The sequence below is a fragment of the Zalophus californianus genome, chromosome 8, assembly GCF_009762305.2.
Source record: "Zalophus californianus isolate mZalCal1 chromosome 8, mZalCal1.pri.v2, whole genome shotgun sequence".
Lineage (NCBI taxonomy): Eukaryota > Metazoa > Chordata > Mammalia > Carnivora > Otariidae > Zalophus > Zalophus californianus.
In genome coordinates this window covers 103,932,560-103,953,001 of record NC_045602.1, presented here as the reverse complement: position 1 = coordinate 103,953,001, position 20,442 = coordinate 103,932,560, and the positions used below count along the sequence as shown (strand labels likewise).

Genomic DNA, 20,442 nt, shown 5'->3' with positions numbered 1-20,442 from the left:
TACTGAGTTGTATTGCAATGTTAGGTTTTGGGCAGAGGGCAGATAATGAATTCTGGGGCTCATTTCCCTCTTCCTGAAAGTGAGAAGCAGACTACTTACCACTTAGTTCATTAAGAAATTTTAAGAATTAGGGTTGCCTGGGTGGCTCAGTTGGTTAAGAATCTAACTTCAGCTCAGGTCATGATCTTGGCGTCCTGGGATTGAGCCTTGTGTTGGGCTCTGCACTCAGTGGGGAATCTGCTTCTCCCTCTCCCTTTCGCTCTGCTCCTCCCCCTACTCTTGCACATAGGAACGCGCTCTCTGTCTCTCTCATAAATAAATAAAAATAAATAAAATCTTTTTTTTTTTTTTTAAGAAATTTTAACAATTAGTGAATAAGGACACCTGGGCGGCTCGGTCAGTTAAGCTTCTGCCTTCAGCTCAGGTCATGATCCCAGAGTCCTGGGATCAGCCCTGCATCAGGCTCCCTGCTCATTGGGAGGGAGCCTGCTTTTCCTTCTCCCTCTGCCGCTCCCCCTGCTTGTACTCTCTCTCTCCCTCACTCCCTCTGTCAAATAAATAACTAACTAATCTTAAAAAAAAAAAGAATTAATGAATAGATATTAATGACTTTTATTTATTTATTTTTGGGTTTTCAAAGTCTATTCCTAGTCTCCTAACCAGATAAACATCCATGAGAGGTCAGAGTTTCAACACACTCAGGCTTCTGAAATGGGGAGGTCTAATGGGGGTAAGACCAGAATGACAGGTTAGGTCCCACTTAGGGAGGGCTTTGAAGTCTGCAGGTCTGTGGTAGATACTGAGGAGCCAGGATGGGGTTTTGAGCAGGATAAGTGGAGCTGTATTTTTTTTCTTTTTTTAGAACTGGTAACCTGCTTGCACTGAGTAGGATAAAATAGAATAGGGAAGAGTGATCACCAAGGACACAGTGGTGGTCTAGGGGAGAGGTAAGGAGATGGCTCTTACTAGAACATCAACTCATTAGGCCTTTGGTGTAATTAACCTAGCCAGGTGGTATGGTGTTAACTGTGTTTAAGTTGTGTGTCTCTGTAATCAACACCTTCACGCTTGGCTCCTGAGTGTATCAGGCTAAGAGGCGTTATTACCTCAGTCAGTCTCTCACATTGTCATCCATTGTTGGAAATGAACAATGTATGTAAAAGACTTCACTTATCTGATTCATACCATCCCTCTTTAGAAATATTGGTCATCTAAGAGGGAAGTTTTCACTTTTAGAAAAATGGCTTTGTGATATCAGTATGATACATGTGTATTATAAAAATATTAGAGCAATACAACCAAGTGTAAAGAAGAGAGAAGATCCTCACCTGCCACCCAGAATATACACTATTAGCATCAGCTAAACATCACTCCAGAGATAGGTGGAGGCTGCATAAGTGAACATGGATGGATAGACAGATGAGAGAGGAGGAAAGATACAGATGACATTTACCACTTCGTGTTCTTTTTTTTATTGAATGTTGGGGCATCTAGTTCTATGATTCCTTCAGCCTTCTCCACCCAGAAGTCAGTGGTTTTGCTTTAAGAAGTTGTAATGATAGATTAGTGGACTGTAGTGTAATTGTATCATCTTTGCTATCGCATATTTTACTATTTCCTTATTTTTCCTATTAATGACATTGCTATTTTCATAGCCTGATTCAGATTGGGAATTTGCCCTCCAGTTTAGGGGACTGATCTAAGACCAGTTGACCAAAGAGATGATAAGTAAAATAATTAGTAAGAACGTCAACAGGTTTTCAGATTTTATCTCCTATTCTTCCTCTTCCTGTATAAATCTGCACACTCATTAGAGAACGTTGATCCTGTTTCCCATATGTGAGTTCTAGTCAGAGAACAGCAAACTGACACAGGGGGAGGGCTGCAAAAGCCCTTCCTGGGGCTTTCATGGGATATAATATAATGGTCCAGGGGCTCAGGTGGACCAATTTGCAACCTCCTGGGTGCTCCCCACAGCTCTGTGCTTGCCCCGCCCTGCTGATTGCAAACACTGAAAGGCAAGGAGGAGAAGAGACATGTGTCTGATACATACATGCTTATAACTATAACTGAAAAATCTGGGACCAAGCATTTCTCTGTTCATAGATTTTTGATGCCTTTAGTAACTTGATTTTCTTCATTTTGTGCAGAGCTCCGTGTATTTCCTGACAGATTTGTGGTCTGTGTAAGTCAGCTTTCATTCAGTTGTGATCTTTTGGCAAGTCAGAATGAAGAATTGGTATGTACAAAAACATATAAATAAATCTGCTTAAATGACAACTTACTGTAAAAATCAAAAAAAGTGTTGTCTTCAGTTATCATTTGGTTATCCATCATTCAGTGCATGTTTTAAGGGACCAAAAATGTCCTACCTATTGCATGATAATATTAACTGATGTGTTTTGTTTTGTTTGCTTTTATTTTTTTTTATCCTGAAGACCCCTTGAAAATTTAGTTTGATCAGCCTTATCTTTTCTACGTCATTTTTAAATGGGAAAGCAACATATCACAAAATCGGTGATGGTGCTTATGATAATATTCAAATGAGATAAAGCAAAGTCTTTCAGTGAAATGAAGCAAAATCCACATGTTTCCACTGGAAGCTTTCATTGGGGTCAGTGGCTTTTGAATTTTATTCCATGGTGAATCACTGACATTTTCATGAGAATCAGTACTTGTCCCCAGTGTGTTGTTTCTTTGCTGATAGGGCTTGTTTTCTATCTCTTTTCTCAGGCTTAGTCTCAAGCTTCATCAGGTCCTGTTTCATTTGTGTTTCATTGGAGTTCTCAATGCAGTTAAATAGATACAAAAAACTCACCCACAATATTGTAGCTTACAGCTTTGTCTTGTAAGCTTAACATATACACTTGAGAGAGTCTACTTGGGTGTGTGTGTGTGTGTGTGTGTGTGTGTGTGTGTGTGTGTGTGTGTCTTTCTGTCTGTCTCTTGCTGCAGCCACAGTCCAATCTATCTGAACTTATCTGTGTGCAAACTTTTTTTCATATTTTTGGATATATTACTTGAACTTTAACAAAGAGGAAAAAAATCTAGCAGACATGAAACCTGGACATGAAGTGTGACATGATTATTATGCTTCTAAAATAATTTATGGGAATATTAGATTACTCCTTATGTTTATTATTTTTTAATCCATATGAAATGTGAAATTTGGCCCACATGGTCTAAAACCAGCTTCTTACCTCATCTTAAATAAATGCATAGAGACTAAAAGGGTGAATAGGGACCTAGGAAGAGTAAAGAGCAGAGAAGCTTTTGTTTGGAGCAGATGAGCGCTTTGGAAAAGCCAGCGGGACCCTTATTTCTTCATCTATCAATTAAATGGCATAAATCAAGCAAATTTGGTGAAAAGTATTAAAAGTGTATTCTTTGAAATGTTCCCAGGATGTTAGAGTTGTCTTAGTAAATTAATAAATATTAAAGTAGTAATGCTGTTGGCAAACAACTATAATATAACTTAACTGATTCTCAGAGCAGTGAAGAAATTCATCTGTGGTTTAAGAAAACAATTAGCTATTCCAGCAAGTGTCATTGCTTCAGATGGAATACAGAAGAAATTAAATCTTGTATGATATGTAATATTAATACTTAATATCTTAAATTGTTAAGGGTGAATTAAAACATTTCAATACAAATGAAATATTATCCTCCTTAGGGGCACTGGTCTTTATACAGATCGGAGTTTTCTATAGCTGCTGTCATATAAATCCTGTAATCTGGAGGACTTCCTAAATGTTAAGAATTTTCATTCTGAAGAGTTGACTAGTCTGAGCCTTTTACATAAGCCAGTTCAGTTTTCTTGTCTTCAGTATGTTGTTGTTTTTTTTTTAAGATTTTATCTATTTATTTGACGGAGATAGAGAGAGAGCACAAGTAGGCAGAGAGGCAGGCAGAGGGAGAGGGAGAAGCAGGCTCTCTGCTGAGCAGGGAGCCCAATGCGGAACTCGATCCCAGGACCCTGGGATCATGACCTGAGCTGAAGGCAGCCGCTTAACCAACTGAGCCACTCAGGCGCCCTTGTCTTCAGTATGTTCTGACTTCCAGTGATAACACTATCAGAGTTTATATCATGAGGGTCTTTCATTGTTTTCAGTGACTCTTTACATGTGCTCTGTCTCTGGCTCTTCAGCTGCTCTTCTTCTGCACCTCTGACTGTGCCTTCACGTACACACACTTTCCTAGCCACGCACACGGGAGTCAGCTAACACATAGCACCACTAACCAGCTCCCTTGCTGGACACAGGCTCTGTGTACCCCTTTCTCCTTTCAGGCCTCCAGTCCACCACTTCCTTAAGCTTGTTGTCCCTAGGAAACAGTGAAATATCCAGGCTTAGCAAGGGGTCCTCCTGCAAATTGCCCATCAAGCCAAAAACATGGTCCTTCCACTGCAGGTGCCTTGGAGCTTTCACCTCATTGATGTTTGACTTCTGCAGGGCCCAGCTGTCTCAGCCATTTGAGGCTCAATAAACCATCCCTCCTTCCCAGAATTGCCTTCTGTCTGAGAGAAGGCCTGCATACTCCTTGGTATATATTTCAAATGCCCAAAGCCAGTAATATCTGGCTTTTGTGTGCATATTCCTTGAACTTCTGGAAAGCTTTGAATTCTTTATCAGTTTACATTGATATTCACCAGAGGGCAGGATCCATCTCGTTTCCGTTGGTAGTTATTCTCCAGGAATGTCTGACTGGGCAAGGCCTGGGAAATTGGCTTCCTAAAGAGCTGTATTGGAGATGCATTTTTGTCAATAAACATCAGTGATTTTCCTGTAAGTGTTTACTGAACTCAGTCTTCCATGGCCCCAGAAGTGATGGGGGAGTGAGCCAGTACGCAAGCAACAGCCTGGGTGCCTCGCTTGTGCCTCGAGTAGCAGATTCCTTTTCCTCCTCCTCCTTCTTTTTTTCTTTTTCTTTTCCTTTTCCTTTTGGTTCCTCCATGTCTAAATGACAGTTGGTTAGGAAATCTGGGAGTGCCTATTCAGAACTGCTCTGCCAGGGGGTCCTTTCAGCCTGTATAGAAGGAAGCCAGCTGCCCTTCGCTCCCCGGTTCTTAAAGGTGGTTGCACAAAAGAACTGCTGTTCCAGATCGAGCAGTACAAAGGGAGTAATCTCCCTCTGGAGGGCAGAACGGGTGCAGCCATGCCACCCCCTCACACCCTCCTCCAGCACCAGGGAGGTCTGTTACCCCAGCATTGGGATTTCTGTTGCCCACCGAGGGGCGTTGGTGCAGGGAGATGCTCCGTGTTGCAATAGCTCTGTACCGAGTGCCCATGTGCCAGGGATGTGGGAATTGTGATGTGTACTTTGGGAAGAAAGGGCATTATTATGAGATGAGTCACTGTATTTTTCTTACTACAGTTTCTCATAAGAAATCTCAAGGCCCTTGTAGCCCCAGTGTTTGACCTATTGCTAGGAATGGAGCCGGGAAGTCTTTCCGAGGGTTTTACCTTTTGTTTTGTTCTGTGGTGTTTGTTCTCCATTACCTTTTTTTCCTGAGAAATATGAAAAGCATTAAGTAAATTTTGATTGCACTCAGTTATATTCCATTTCAAAAATATTGGCTTTCATATTTACAAACCCAGGTCCCTGTGTCGAAGCTGTTTTTTCCCTCAGATGTAAAGCTCTGGGGCTTTTGGGAAATGAAAAATTATTTATTATTTTTATTATTTCTTTATTAAAGTGAATAGCCAATAATCACCAAAGTAATTGCTTTACTAAGTAATAACTTTGTTGTGTAAATAGAACTCAGTATATAGCTGGGGCATTTCAGGGTCAGCACAAAGCTATTATCTCATAGAGCATTGGTTACAGGCACTCCTACCCTCTGGAGATCCTTCCCATCTGTTCTCACCATCACACTTGAACAAGTTGCTGAGTACTGGCTCTGTGCCAGGAGCTCTGGTAGGGGAAAAAAAAAGAAAAAATAGGAAAGTGGAGCTTGTAGTCTGCCTTCAAGGAGCTTGTAGTCTGCCAGACCAGGGGTACTGAAGGTTACCCTGGTGACCTAAAAAAAAAAATGTAATTCAAATAGAGCCTCCTTTTTTCTTAAAGATGTATCCATTCTGCACCTTAATGGCGCACTTGGATCCTCTGCTATTTGGAAGAAAGCCCCAAATTCTAAATTATTTTCTCACTTTTAAACCTAAGCTGTAAGTCTGTGATTCTTTTGGAAATTAAAAATGGCATGTAGCACACCAGGGCTGCCTGAAAGTCGGTATATAATTCAGATACTTGAGTTCTCTGCCTCATGCCTGCCCCATTCAGGTTGTGGCCAAGCTGTGGCAGTAGCCGTCAAGGTTCTGCAGACGCACCGGTCACCAGGCCCTATATGCTGGGCCCTCAATGTAGCATCACCTCGGGGGACGATCACTGGCATGTCCCGACGGGAGACACTGTTTAACACTAAACTGAACACGTGAGTCAAACTACTGTGTAATGGCAAAGAATTCTGCTAGCTTATGAGTATAAAATTGAAATGAGAACGAGTCTAAAGAAGCAATAAACTATGCTAGCCGGGATTATTTTTAGCTTGTCTGTCATAATTGAACCTCTGTGGGCCTTAACCCTCATCTCAGTCAAGGGGGGAGGTATCAAATTATCTCAGAAATCCTTTCTCACACTGAATTTCTGTCCAAGGAAGCAGATGAAAATGTAGCTAAGTAACAACCGTGAAATAATTTTGTACAAAAGAGAACTTCACTTGTAGGTTTAAAAGTTGTTGTAAAAAATGGGGGGTAGAGCTACATTTTGTTTTAGGAAAGATAAAAAGAGTATATAAAGAAACATTTCAGACCTTCTGTTTCTAGAAGAAATAAACTACTTAATAGTTAGACTATGCATTAACTTTGCACCCTAATTGACAGAATGTTTTATAAGGGAACTTCTGCCTAACTATAAATGAGATCATTCGAGAAAAGAACTCTTTTTTTTTTTTGTATCAAAAAATTAAATAAGTAGTGGATTTTTTTCTAAGTTTTTCAAAGTGTGTCATAAGCTTTTTAAGAATCCATTCTTCTCATCTTATTGTATTTCCTAAACAATGCTAGTGGTAATTTACTTGGAAGCCATTAACCAGAGATTCCTGTAGCCCTAGGAAAAGTTCCTTGACGGGGAAGATGTTGTTTCCATATTTCACATTTCCCACAGTGTTCTGAACTTAGTTTTCTACTTAATAACTGCTTACCAAAATTGTCCGTGTTCATTGTACAGAAACTCTAGAATTCTTTGTTTACAAAGAAAGTAAAAATTATCCACAACTCCCAACCTAAAGACAGCCTCTCTTAATGACCTAGTCTGTACCCCTCCATACTTGATACTTGATAGCTGAGGTCACTATGTACTTATTTTAGCCAGGACCCACTCATTTGTGAATTGTGTGTTTGTGTCCATTTTCCTACTGGTATTTTTGTATTTCACGAACTCCTGACTGTTTAAACACTTCTTACATAGTAAGGAAAGTTAACTTCTAGTGAATTTATCGTTTACCTTTCAATTATATGACATTGCTGTGTGGTAGATGTATATGTCCTCATTTTTATGGTTTCTGTAATGATTTCTGCCTTTGATGATCTTAGTGTTTTAGTGCTCATAGTTGGACAAATATTTACTTATATTTTCCTGTATTTTTGTGGAATTTGTTTTAGTTTGTAATGTGAGGTTTTTATTCTGTATATTGATCAGTGTTATGATTAATTGTGGTTTTTAGGTTTAAGGGATAAACATGCTCAGTCTGCCTCTACTAATGGGGCTTCACTTTTGGGGTGCACACAAGCAGGAGGCTTCTCCGGGACCAGGTTCTCCTTGCCCTGTAGTAGCAGGACTTCTCCAGTGCCCACCATCTTGCCTTCTGCCTCCAGGCTGACTGCCCTCTCCTCTTCCAGTCACCTGTGGCCAGTGCTAAAGGTCAGAACATGGTCACCAGATAGTTGAGGAACAAATTAGGGCCCACCCTCAACAGGGCCTACAGATGGGCTGTTTTCTTTGGGTTGAACTGGAAACTACGGTAGCCGTCAACACACCTGCTCTTACGTGGGCTGGCAGGTGCAGTGTTCTAGCGAAAATGCTGGTGGTGGGGATGAGATATTCTAGGTTGGTTTGGTCTGTCTAGGATAGTTTTTCTAGGCTGTGACAAAGAAGATAAAATTTTTTTCTCAGGTGAAATCATTTTGTTAAAGATTAACTGTCCTTGGGGGGCCTGGGCAGCTCAGTTGGTTGAGCATTCGACTCTTAATTCAGCTCAGGTTGTGATCTCGGGGTCGTGGGATTGAGCCCCACGTTGGGCTCTGTGCTCAGCACAGAGCCTGCCTCAGATTCTTTCCTCTCTTCCTGCTCCTCCCCCTGCTGGCACTCTTTCTCTCTCTCTCTCTCTCTCTCAAGGAAATAAATTAATTTAAAAAAAAGATGAACTGTCCTTCACTTATATGTTACAGTAACCTGAGGTTTCATTCTCCTTTCCTAATAATAAAATTCTCCCCAATGATTAGCCAGCAGTATTTGTGAATGAGATGGTTCATGTTCCCCTGTCTCCAGCACCCCTGAGGAGCCTGCCCTTTGGGCGCCTGGGTGGCTCACTCAGTTGAGCGTCCGCCTTCAGCTCAGGCCGTGATCCTGAAGTCCTGGGATCGAGCTCTGCAGGGAGCCTGCTTCTCTTCCTCGCCCGCCCACCGCTGCCACCTCTATCCCCGACCCCACCCGCCCGTGCGTGCTCTCTCTCTCGCTATTTCTCTCTCTCTCTCTCAAATGAATAAAATCTTTAAGAAAAAAATAAAAAGGAACCTGCCCTTTGCTGACTTAGAATAAGATAGGCTGGATAAGCTGGAGTTGGACATACCTGAGTCGGACTAGTTTGATAGACTAAGTGAGAATAGGGTGTCTTTGGGCCCTCTAATCCTTTGTGCCTCTTCTCCATAGTGCAGACTTAAAATCTTCCTTTGATGACCCGTTAGATGATAGATTCAATTAGGAAAAACAGGACAGGGAATAAAACAAGTAGAAAAGAGATCAAACTTGAAATTAGAAGACCTGGCTTTGACCACTGCCTCTCTCACTCCCTGGATGAGCTTGGACAAGTCATTTGGCTTTTCAGAGTATTGGTCCCCTGTTTTGTTAAGCAGAGGTAAAAGGGATGCCTATTATACAAGCTTTCCCAAGTTTTCCTAAGGATCAAGTGAGATAGTTAATATAAAAATGTCTTCTAGACTCAGAAGCACTCATCCAATATTAGCATTATTGTTTCCATTCTTCCCCGAAGAGGAGTCAATTTAAATGTCATTAACACCAGATTAGCAAATTGCTATATATCTTACCCTGCCTGCTAGAAATGGGAATATCCATCTGTACATATTATTTTCCCAAGAAGCTCAGCACCCTCATTTTTTGTCTCCACTTGCCAGCCCAGCTTCATTGTGCAGCTATAAAAAGAGAGGTAAAAAAAGTTAAGTGATAAACTCCCATTTAGCCAGCAAGTCACTGGTGAAGAGGGGCTACAGTAAGAGCATAAACTGGTGACCTTCGGTGGGAGCCCTGTTAACCAACATCCAGAGGAGGAGGATGGGTAGAGACCACCAGCTAAAATGCCTTTCATTTCCAGCAGCTGCCCATAGACTCACAATGAGATATGGCTTTGGAGGAAGGGCCCAGTCTCTCTTCTCTGAGGTACATAGGAATTGGGAGTCCACAGACTTCTCAGGCCCAAATTTGTAAAAGCTCATATGTTCATCTGAGCACACACAGTGATAGCACAGAGTGACGTGCTAGTGAATTATGTTTAGAAAGTTCATTTAGTAAGCAGATGATTTAGAATTCAGTACTCATTTTCCCAAGGAAACTGTGTCATAAATGGGGTGAGGTTCCCAGACTAGTTCACAGAAGCTGTTACTGTCATGAGATGGGAGTCTTGGAAAGGGGGTCTTGCTGTCTGCGTCCAAGAGAAATGGGAAGAGCTCTTCCTTCTGCATCCCTGGGCAGAGGGCCAGCTCTGAGCACTTAGAATTTTGAAATAAGACAGTCATCTGTGATGTCTTCTCTACGGCTCTTCTGCCTCACACCCACTGGTGTCCAGGGATACCGTGGGCCCTCTTCTGGCCGGCCCTACCCCCTGCGTGGCTGGTTACACCTTTACCCACCTGGCTCCTCTCCCATCCCATCCAGTCCCCCACACTGAGCCACGGGAGATGTTAGGGGTGGGGGAAGTCACCAACGTGAATGAAGGGCTAGCAACCTTCCTGCAGGTGTTGGCACTTTTCAACCACAGATTTTGTGGGAGAAGGTATTTTAGAATAAGGAGACCCCTAAAGATAGGGTATCTCGCCTGAGGTAGTCCCCATTAAGTTTCTATTTTTCACAGATATTTCCCTTCTGCTTTTAAACTGGGCACTATTAACCTGTGACTCATGAATTCCCTGAAATTAAAAAAAAAAAAAGTGTTTTTTTTTTTTTATAGTTTTCTAGTCAAAGTTAAATAGCTTTCATTCAGTCCTCAGAGTGGTCAGCGAACCCCCCATCATTAAGAAGCACCGGTCCCAAACCTGCAAATTCTTTAAAGCGTCCAAGTTTCATCATGCTCGAATGGCGCCAGAGACTCCACAGTGGGGCCTAGGGGTGAGTGGGACTTATTTTTAGGTTCTCAAGGGTTAGGTGAATGTAAACTGGAAAATCCCTATGAAATGTGTACTTCCTGCAAAATAACTTCCTTGATTTTTTTCACTGATTTCATTTTCAGGTTAACATTCTTTGCAACTATTTATTGGTACTTCCCTAGATCTACACAAGACAGTTTCATAGTCATCAATTCAGAATGAAAGAAAACTTTAAATTTTTTATTAAAACAACAACAACAACAACAAAAACCTAGAGTGTTTGCTGCTGACCCAGGGAGCAGCAGCAGAGTACTTTCCCTTAGAGATTGGTCCTTTCGTAGGAAGCAGAGCAAAGGAGGCCTTGGAAGAGGGACTTGGCCCAGAGAAACAGAGTGAAGCAAAAGATTTGTCCCTCACTGTGGGAATTGGACAGATGACTTAGCCTCATAGGGCATCAGTTTCCTCATCTCTGAAATGGGGAAGGTCACGTCCTCCTCTTGGGCATCTCTTGAGGACTCATTTGGTGCTAGTCCCTATATTAACTGCTTTGTGTATGGTATCTCAGTACAGATGTCTTCCATCTTTAGAGAAAGTGACTTAGTTTACAGTGGAATTCGTGAGATATCCTTTTCCCTTTCATTTGACCTCTTTTTGCTGCAGTTCCTTTGAGTCTATATAGATAGGGATAGAGATATGTAGTTTCTATACATTTTTTTAATTGTTCATTGGTACTCCATCCCACCTGTTTCACCCTTTTTACTTCCGTGACTTAATAATTACCAATAATTTAAGAAAATATTAGAAGTGAAATTTGGGAAAGCGAGACCTCTTCCTCATTTTAAGACATGTGGCTTCTGTATGGTCATAGTGCATCATGGTCTAAGATTGTGGTCATTGTCAGAATTCGTGCTGTGCTGGGGCTGCTTTTCTGTAAGTGACTTGACATTCCCTCGCATGTCACATTTCAGAATGCTGATGCTCCTGAAAATCATTGGGCATCACACTAAAGTTCAAGAATAACTTCTCTTTCTGCCTTATCACAGAGTTATAAATAATCGAAAGTTGTCTAGGCTTATACTCTAAATACTATTATTTGCTGCCCGAATAAGTTGATAATATATTACTTTTACTCTGCTTTCATTGTTTGCAAAAGACTTTTATTGTTTGTAGGGCGCTGTCACATACAATAACTTATTCAGTGCAACAAACCTGAGAAGAGATTGTATCAGTCTTGAACCTTTTAGTTTTCAAGGGACAGGAAGGCCAACTGAAAATGGCTTAACAAAAAAGGAAGGTTTTTGGCCCATGTGCCTGTAAAGTCCAGACTTCAGGTATGGCTTGTTGATCAGAAGCACAAAGAATATCATCAAGACTGTTTCTTCTGGCTCTGCCTTGCACAACGTTGGCTTCATTCTTAAGCCTGTATGTGGGGGTTGGCTCTGGTAGCTCCAGGCCCATGGGAACAGAGAGCAGGCCTCTTCCCAGGCCACCTGCAGCTCGTGCATTTCTTTGAGGCTCATGAATTCAGTACTCTGATTGGCCTGGATGGGGTCACAGGCCTGCTTCTTGAATCTGGTGTGGAGACAAGGCCTCCTGAAATGCATGGACATTAGATGGGGACTAGAGACAAAAATCTGAGTATTATTTCCAGGAAATGAATGAATGTCCACCATAGAAATAATTCTTACTCCTCTTTTCTAGAAGAGGAAACTGATGTTCAGGGAAGATAAGTAGCTTGTCTAGATCTCACTGCAAGGAAGAGACTGGGTGGGGGCTAGACCCAAGGACTTCCAAGTCAGCATCCTGTACTCTTTCTACAAGTTGCATCTCTGACTGTGATGGCAGATGCCCCACTGGGCACAGTGGCAAGCACTGCACAGAGGGCCAGGCCTTCTCCACTCAGTTCTGCCCCTAGCTAAAAGCACACTTAATCTCTCGGGTCTCATTGTTCTTGTCTGTCAAATAGGGACAATACCTGCCTGCCAAATAACTCAGTAAGGCTCCGATGAGATGTGGGGAAAAGTATAAGTTCTCTACAAATGCAAGGCAGCCTTACCTGCTTACATACCCTTTATGGTTTCTGTAGGCACCAAGTTTTCTTTTACAGTCGTGTCAAGAAAATGTGTTTAGCACTTTCTAGTTTCTAAAGTGTGCCGCGTATAGCTTGCTGCATTTACATTTTCCAAACAATCCTGAAGGACAGATGAGAAACCCACCAATCAGGGAGGTGGGAGATGGGTTCCGGGACAAGCAACCAAGGACTGCCAGACCTTGGCTTCCATCTCCTGCTTTGTTCTTCTCCCCCCTCTCATCCCAGGAGTGTTAAACTGATTTGATCAATTCGGGAGTTAAGTGATCACAAAGATTTCAGACACGGTAACATTTTGAATGTGACCTAAAACTATGTGTCCTAATATTTTACTATGAGTTACCTACTTTTAAAATATTCTGGTTGGGTTATTAATTATTTTCATTTAGGAGTGACTAAAACAATCAGAGGAAACACGTACATAACCATAAGAGAATAGATCTCTAAAGAAGATAAAGCCTGAGAGCACCACACTACTACAGTAAGTCCTACTGTGAGAAAAACTTTAATGGCATTGAAAAGCTTTTTTTCCTGCCTTCTCCCTTTATTGCCTCATATCAGGCAGGATGTTCTGCAGTCCTGGAAACGAGAGTGTGGTGGGATAGCTCCTGTCATCCCTTCTAAGTGTGGCTGGGAGGACCCTGGGGGTACCCCACTGGGGGCCGTGCTGTGATGGCGGGGTGCACCCACGGGGCTCTTTGAGTGACCTGCAGTCTGGTCCCATGGCCCCAAGGACCTTCCTCGGCAGTTCCAACCTGGGCTAATACTGATGTCCCGGGGCCTACAGCCTGCTGCTTGAAAGCTGAAGCAAGATTCTCCTGACAGAAGCCCCGTTTGTCAGATGAGTAGTGGCATTGCCTTCCATGCTGTTTGTCCATGTCGAGTGAAGGTCCCTGGAGTGTGGGAGTAACAATATTACCTGCTCACCAAGCTCTTCCGAAGGTGACATTGGCGAATAGTTGCAAAGCTTCTGAAACAGTGCCTGACACCCAGGTGAAACTTGGCACACACTAGCAGATCACATCCTCCAAATATGCCCAGAATCATCACTGATGCTCCCTCCATTAACCACTCCCAATCCAGCTACCCCATTTCTGTGCTCCCGCTTACTGCAGAATCCTTCAAAAGTGACTGGCCCCGCACTGGCCCTGCATGACCACGTTTGGCCATGGAGCATTTGAAATGTGGCAAGTCAGGAATGATGTCCTGTAAATGTCATATATAGACCAGATTCCAAAGACTTGGTATAAAAATAGAAAATATCTCAACATTTTTATATTACATGTTGTAATGATAACATTTTATATATTGGGCTAAATAATATATGTTATTGAAATCTGATTTTGCCAGTTTTCTTTTACTTTTTTAGTGGTCTATAGGAAATTTAAAGTTATATGTACAGCATATGTTATATTCCTGCTGGAGACCCCTGGTCTCTACTATGTCTCCTCTTCACTCTTGAACCCATCCATCCCAAACAGGCTTCGGTCCCAGCACTTCACCAAAAAGAGCCTTTGTCAAGTCGCCTTCCTCTGGTCAGTTCTCCCTCCTAACTGCTCAGCCACATTTGACGTGGTTGTCACTTTCAGTGAAACACTTTGTTCTCTCATGATCTCTTTTCCTGAATCCTCCTCATTTTCTTGACTTCTTTTTTTCCTCATCCAAACTCACCCTGTAGTGGAGTTATCCTGACTGATGACTTTCTATACCATCTGCATGGACTTCCCAGCTTTGTGTCTGTAGCCCAGACCTCTCTCTTCCTGGAACCTGTATCTTAACTTCCTGCTCAACATCTCCATTTAGATACCCAGGAGGACTCTTCAAGTTTACATATCTAAGGTTGGTTTCTTGGTTCCACTTCCCCAAGCCTGTCCCTCCCCCAGTACTTCCTGTGTTGGTAAAGGCTAACTTCCTTCACCCACTTATTTAAACCACAAATCTTGGAGTCATCCTTGACTTTTCTTCTGACCAACTATATCCAATCCATTGACACATTCCTAGGGGCCTCCCTTCAAATTATATTTCCAATCTAACCATTTCTTACCATCACCAGCTCCTCGTCTCTGAGTGGACTATTGCAGTAGTCTCATTACTGGTCTCCCCATGTCCATCTGTCCCTCTACGGCACCCAGAGTGATCCTTTTAACATGCCAAGTGACTTTTCCCCTTAGAACCTTCCAGAGGCACATCATTGTCCTTAGAATAAAATGTGCCATCCTTATGAAAGCCATATGTGATTTGCCCCCCTCACCACCACCAATACACACACACCCCTGCTACCTGCCCTCCAAACCCCTCCCCTGGATTGCTGTCCTGTTCTTCTCCCCCCAGGCACACACCATCTCCAGAGCCTAGGTGTTCATGCTTCTCTCTGTCTGAAATGCACTGTGTTCACATGGCTCACCCTCCACTCAGATCTCTAGGTAAAGCTCATCTTCGTACCTACTACAGCCTTCCCCCCCCAACCAACATATCTAAAACAGACACTTGGGACGTTTATTTCTCCTCATAACATCACAACCTTCTGACGCATCATATGTTTATTTGTTTCTTGTCTTCCCCATGGGATGGAGATTCCGTGAGAGCAGGGATGTTTTCTGTGAGTCCACATCCTTTTCCACAAAGGCCTCAGAACAGTGTTCGGTACAGAGTTCAGTGTTGCCTGATTGGATGATTCTGCCGGACTCTGCTCAGTTATCAAGTCTGTCCGTGCCCCATTAGAGTGGGCAGAAGTTCATTAACTCTGCTGGGTATCAGAATCACTGGGGAAATTGCTTAAAATGCATATGCTTTGACTCTACCCCCTGGAGATCCAAATGCAGTAGATCCTGGGGTAGAATCTGGAACATTTTTGAACAAGCTCCCCCGATAATTTTGATGCCTGAGGTAACTGGACCACACTTTGCCAAACAGTGCCTCCAGTGGACCGGTTTACATTTGTTTATCTGTTGCTCTGTTCTGTCAAGTATTATTTCATGTATATCAGCAGTGCTTGAATCACCTGGGAACCTAAATATAGATCTCATAGCCCCACCCTAGGTCTGGTGAATCAGAACTTCCAGGGATGGGTCTTGGGGATCTATATTTTTTGAAAAGCTCCCTTGGTGACAGTCTTCCCAACAGCCTGTGGGAGCCTCAGCTGTGTTTTACAGGCTCCTTGAGGAGGTTATAAACTCAAGAGCAGGTGTTTCTTATGTCTTTTTAGGCCAACTTCTCTTCCCATCCCTCATTAATCCAACAGTGTTCTACTCTAAACTGGTATTCAGTAAGTCACCATGGAGCGAACACCTTGATTTATCCACAGTTTCTATTTGCCTTTGTAACTTGAACATCAGCCAGTATTTCTAACTATATTTAAATCCAGCCCATTCTCTGATTAGAGGCAGGAAGCAAGTCTTAGCTGCCTTGCTAATTCTGGTGGGGATTCTCTTTGCAGTCTTTTCTATCCACAATTTAAGATGTGTTTCCCAAGTCAGACCAGACAGCATTGAGGTAACATCACTGATCTTCATACTTAAACACTCACCCATTCACCCTTCCTTTTGGACCTGTACTAGGGTGCACGTCCTTAGCCTCAGGGTGCATCCACTAGACTCCACAGCATCCCTGGGGATGGCGACAAGACCTGACCCCTTGCTCTGGGAGCTTTCCTGGGCTGCTCAATCTGCCAAGGAAGGTGTCCCCCTGGATTAGATTCCCTTTGGGGCCTATGGCCCTGCCCTACTTCTTTTTGGTTTTGTCCTGGAACTATATATAGACACTCTTTGTTTAAAACTAAAATCAAAGCATTACCAAAAATTAAAAAGTAAATGGGTGGGGAGTGGACGGGGCAGGTGATGTACTTAGAGGATTTTATTCCTTGGCTAGACTCAGAGCTAGCCTCTAGGTTAAGAAGAATCACTGATGAAGGCCCAAAGAGAGCCCTTTGGTTAACCTGTTTCTTTTCTTTTTTTTTTTTTTAGTGGTATTTTGAGATTTTGAGATTTAAAAAAAAAAAGATTTATTTTAGAGAGCGAGCAGGGGGAGGGGCCAAAGGAGAGGGAGAGAGAGAAGCCCATGTGGACTGCCCGCTGAGCACCGAGCCTGATGTGGGGCTCAGTCCCACGACCCTGGGACCACGACCTGAGCCAAAATCAAGAGTCAGATGCTTAACTGACTGAGCCACCCAGGCGCCCCTTGGTTAACCTCTTTCTTAAATAACTGAGTCCCCGTGGAGTGTGCACTCTGGACTTTGGATGGCCAACTGGTAACCTTTTTTAATATATTGAGTTTGTGTGTCTTCCTTGCAGAAGATGTCTGGGTCATTATTCAAGGCAGAATCTAAAAAGGAGTAGTGTCATTTAGGTAAACCCAAGAAGCACTTCCGAGCACGCACAGTCTGTACCTTAGAGTTTTGCCTCTGGATAAGCCACAGATTACATTTTGGTGCCAGATGCGAGAAGCCATTAGTAATCAGGACAACTCCCCTGGGAAATCCTGTTCCCAGTCCCTGTTCCAGAGGATCACTGCTTCCTCTGGAATATTTCTTTGGGGGGCTCTGGAGGCTGCGATTTAGTGACAAAGGGGAATGACTTGACCCTAGAAAAATAAGAATGAGAGATTTCTAATGAGATCTGACAGTTCAAGGACTGAAGAAGGAATCTAAGCTTTCTTTTTTTTCCTGCCCACCCAGTCTTCATACAAATGTAAATATGCCTCCTTCAACAAATTGCCAAATGTGGTTTTAATTTGTAAGCAGGAGACCCTGCCTTGCCATTTTCTTTTCTTTTTCTCTCTTTTTTAAACCAAAGTCACAGGTTTTGCCCTTTTTGAACTGGACATTTCCTTATGTCACTCCATCTTGTTTTCTGTTGTCCTTTTCCTTCCAAGGACATTTTCCCCCATTGTTTGTGATCAGGGGAATTTGGGACGAGAGTCAGTTGTCATGTTTCTTAAAGAAGTTTTTGAAGTTCCCATAGGAAATACATAGTGCTCTTTAAACTGAGTTTAAAAAATAAATAAATAAAGGCAGAGATTGGATCTAGTATGAGATTTGAAGAGTGTCACTATCGCGGCATCATACTTTATGTGGTCTACGCAGTATCCATTGTTGTTATTTATGACCCTGTCTGCCTTCCATTGTGGACTTCTTCAAGCCTTGGGGAATTTACATCATTCCTAATAGCAAAAGGCTTTCTGGTTCCCACAGAGTTGTTCAAAGCCTGACTCATGCTCCTTATGTTAATTGTTCAGCTCTGAAAATACAGCACTTACAGGGTGTGGTCGTAAGGGGAAAATCTACTGTACTTATAGGGCATGTTTAGAAGTGTTTCACACATAAATCTCAGTCTCTCTCTCTCTCTCTCTCTCATTTCTCCCTCTCTCCCTATACCCCTCTCTCTCTCTCCTCCTTCCTTCCTCCTCCCCTCCATCTCTCTCTCTCTCTCTCTCTCTCTCTCTCTCTCTCTCTCTCTCTCTCTCACTTAACTTTAAAACTGTAGCTCTATTTAGTCGACTAGTAAGTCTTATGGGGAGAAAGGGAGAAGCATCAAAATGCAGTATAATCCAATAAAACCTACAATATCCTGTTCACTGACTCTTAAAACTGACTTAGGTTATAACTGGATATGACTATGAGTGACATTGATCCAGGTCTGAAACCATAGGCGGGATTAGCGGGAGCTAAAGACTCATACTCGGGGCTGCAGGGTAGTGATTGCACAAAGGTCAGAGCACCGGCCTGTGGGGCACCCAGGCATCATACTGATGGCTGCTGTCTACCAGGCATTCTGGGACTGCCATTGTTAAATTCCAATGTAAAGTCTAAAGCAAGGGACCTACTGATAATTTCCCAAAATTGTTCCTCATGGCCTCAACATTTTACTGTGGAATTTGGTGGAGAAGGGCACTTACTGTCCCAGGAAATGAGAAGAGTTAACACCTTGTCTGGATTATCTCCTTAACAAAAAGGAAATGATTCCAAAACTATGAAATAGGTCAATGTTGGCAAAGATTGGGAGTTTTTGACATTTTATGAGTACTTCTGTATGAAGCTTCCTTGGGAACATATAACGATAGATACACAGATAATCTCTGAATTATGTAAAAACTGTGGTAGTGCTGTTAGGTCTAAGAAAAAACTCCCAGTTTTCTGGAAGCCAAGAATCACAAACTTCAGTTTTCAAAGTACCAGTATTCAAAGGCTTAACTCACTTATGTAGCCTTGAGTTTTGCAAAGGCCACGTTCTGTATTTTTGTAAATAGAGAAAATGTGTGGAATTCTTAGGCTAATCAGGGTACAGACCACAGTGCCACCAGGTCTCTCTGGAAGATCAGAGCTCACAAACATGCCGCTGCCTGGCACCGTGATTCTGGGCTTCAACACACTTGGGGCCACAAAGTTAGCAGATATTGGCCAAGAGTTCCCAGATGGTTTGGAACCAACATCCTTTCTCTTACAGTCTTGTATGTCTGTGGTGCAGATTAACGTATGAACTGCGTTGGGTAGGGGTCCAAAAAAAGGGACATTTACCGAAAAGTTCTAGATTTAAAAAAATTAAAATAGCTTAACACTAAGTGGTTTCATCTAGTCTTCACAAAAATCCGTTCACTGGGGCATTCAGAGCAGAACTGTTTTTTCTCATGTTCAGCTAATAGATTTCTAGTTGAACCTTTGTTATCTTTTGGAGTAGACGGAAGGAGCTCTCCACGGAGCGTCTGATTATTTTGCTGAGTGTGCGGAGAGTTCACTTCCTCCCAGTGCAAGGCGCAAGAGAAACGCTCGGAAAGAAATGTAGGTCCGACAAGTTTTCTTTTCCTTCTTTTTGATTGTGTGTGTGTGGATATGTGACATGAAGTCTGGAACTCAACAGGAGTTCATGGAAATTAATCACAAACCCCCTCTGGCACTGACCTTACCCTAAGTCTCATGCTTACCCTTCTGCCTTCCTGACTGTCTCTTGCATTCTGGACAGTGGGGAGCGAGTCCTTGCTTCACAGGTGTGTTGCAAGGAGTAATTAATTACAAGCACTTTGAAGATGAAAAGCACCTGTTTGGTGGTGTGTTTCATACAACTTTCCAAGTGACTACAGACCCATCTAAAAAAATACATTCCTTTGCTAAAATGCAGGTTCTGATTCTAATAATTATGATAATTCTCATGCCTCTGATTAGGAACAATAAGAAGGTGTGTGTGTGTGTGTGTGTGTGTGTGTGTGTTTGTGTTTCCAGACTAAAGCTTAGCCAAAGTAAATATTTCAGCTTCAGTGTTTTGAGTTTGGTGGTTTAAGAAATTTCTTGTTATTCACAAGCCTGCAAATCGGTGTTGAAGTTAAAGTCTCCAGTCTCAATTCTCCCCATGCCGCTCCTGCCCTGCCCCTCAAAGTGAATTTTACAGTTAGACTGAAGTTTGCATTGCCTTTTGTATGTGCTATAGAAAAGGTGTGTGTATGTGTGTGTAAGCACATCCTTGTGTGCACACATGCTCATACACACATGCGCGCGCATGCACGGCCTGTGCTTTGGATGTATCTGATCATTTACTTCTGCGGTAATAAAAACAATATATCAAATTTAGGCAATGTTGACCCTTCACTTCTGAAATGAACACCTGCCTGCCTTAGTTAAAATAGATCCATCATAACTCCAATATAACTACATTGCAAACCCAGTGATCAAGAAACAAAGCCTGTCCTCGTGTATCTTAATAACTAATCCTCGTGTGTTGGAAAATGTGATGGCTATTGCTTGATCCAGTCTGAATTTAAACATAACACTAAGGG

At 42.5% G+C, this 20,442-nt stretch overlaps 1 protein-coding gene across 2 annotated transcripts in view; it reads left to right on the top strand.

Moving 5' to 3' along the window:
- LOC113937357 (SLX4 interacting protein) overlaps window positions 1–20,442 on the top strand; it is a 193,028-nt gene that overhangs the window by 167,576 nt on the left and 5,010 nt on the right. For both annotated transcript variants that reach the window (XM_027621549.2, XM_027621548.2), the window contains 2 exons: window positions 2,151–2,239; window positions 19,353–19,453. In XM_027621549.2, the coding sequence (XP_027477350.1) occupies window positions 2,151–2,239; window positions 19,353–19,453 (190 nt within the window). The remainder of the gene's footprint in view (window positions 1–2,150; window positions 2,240–19,352; window positions 19,454–20,442) is intronic.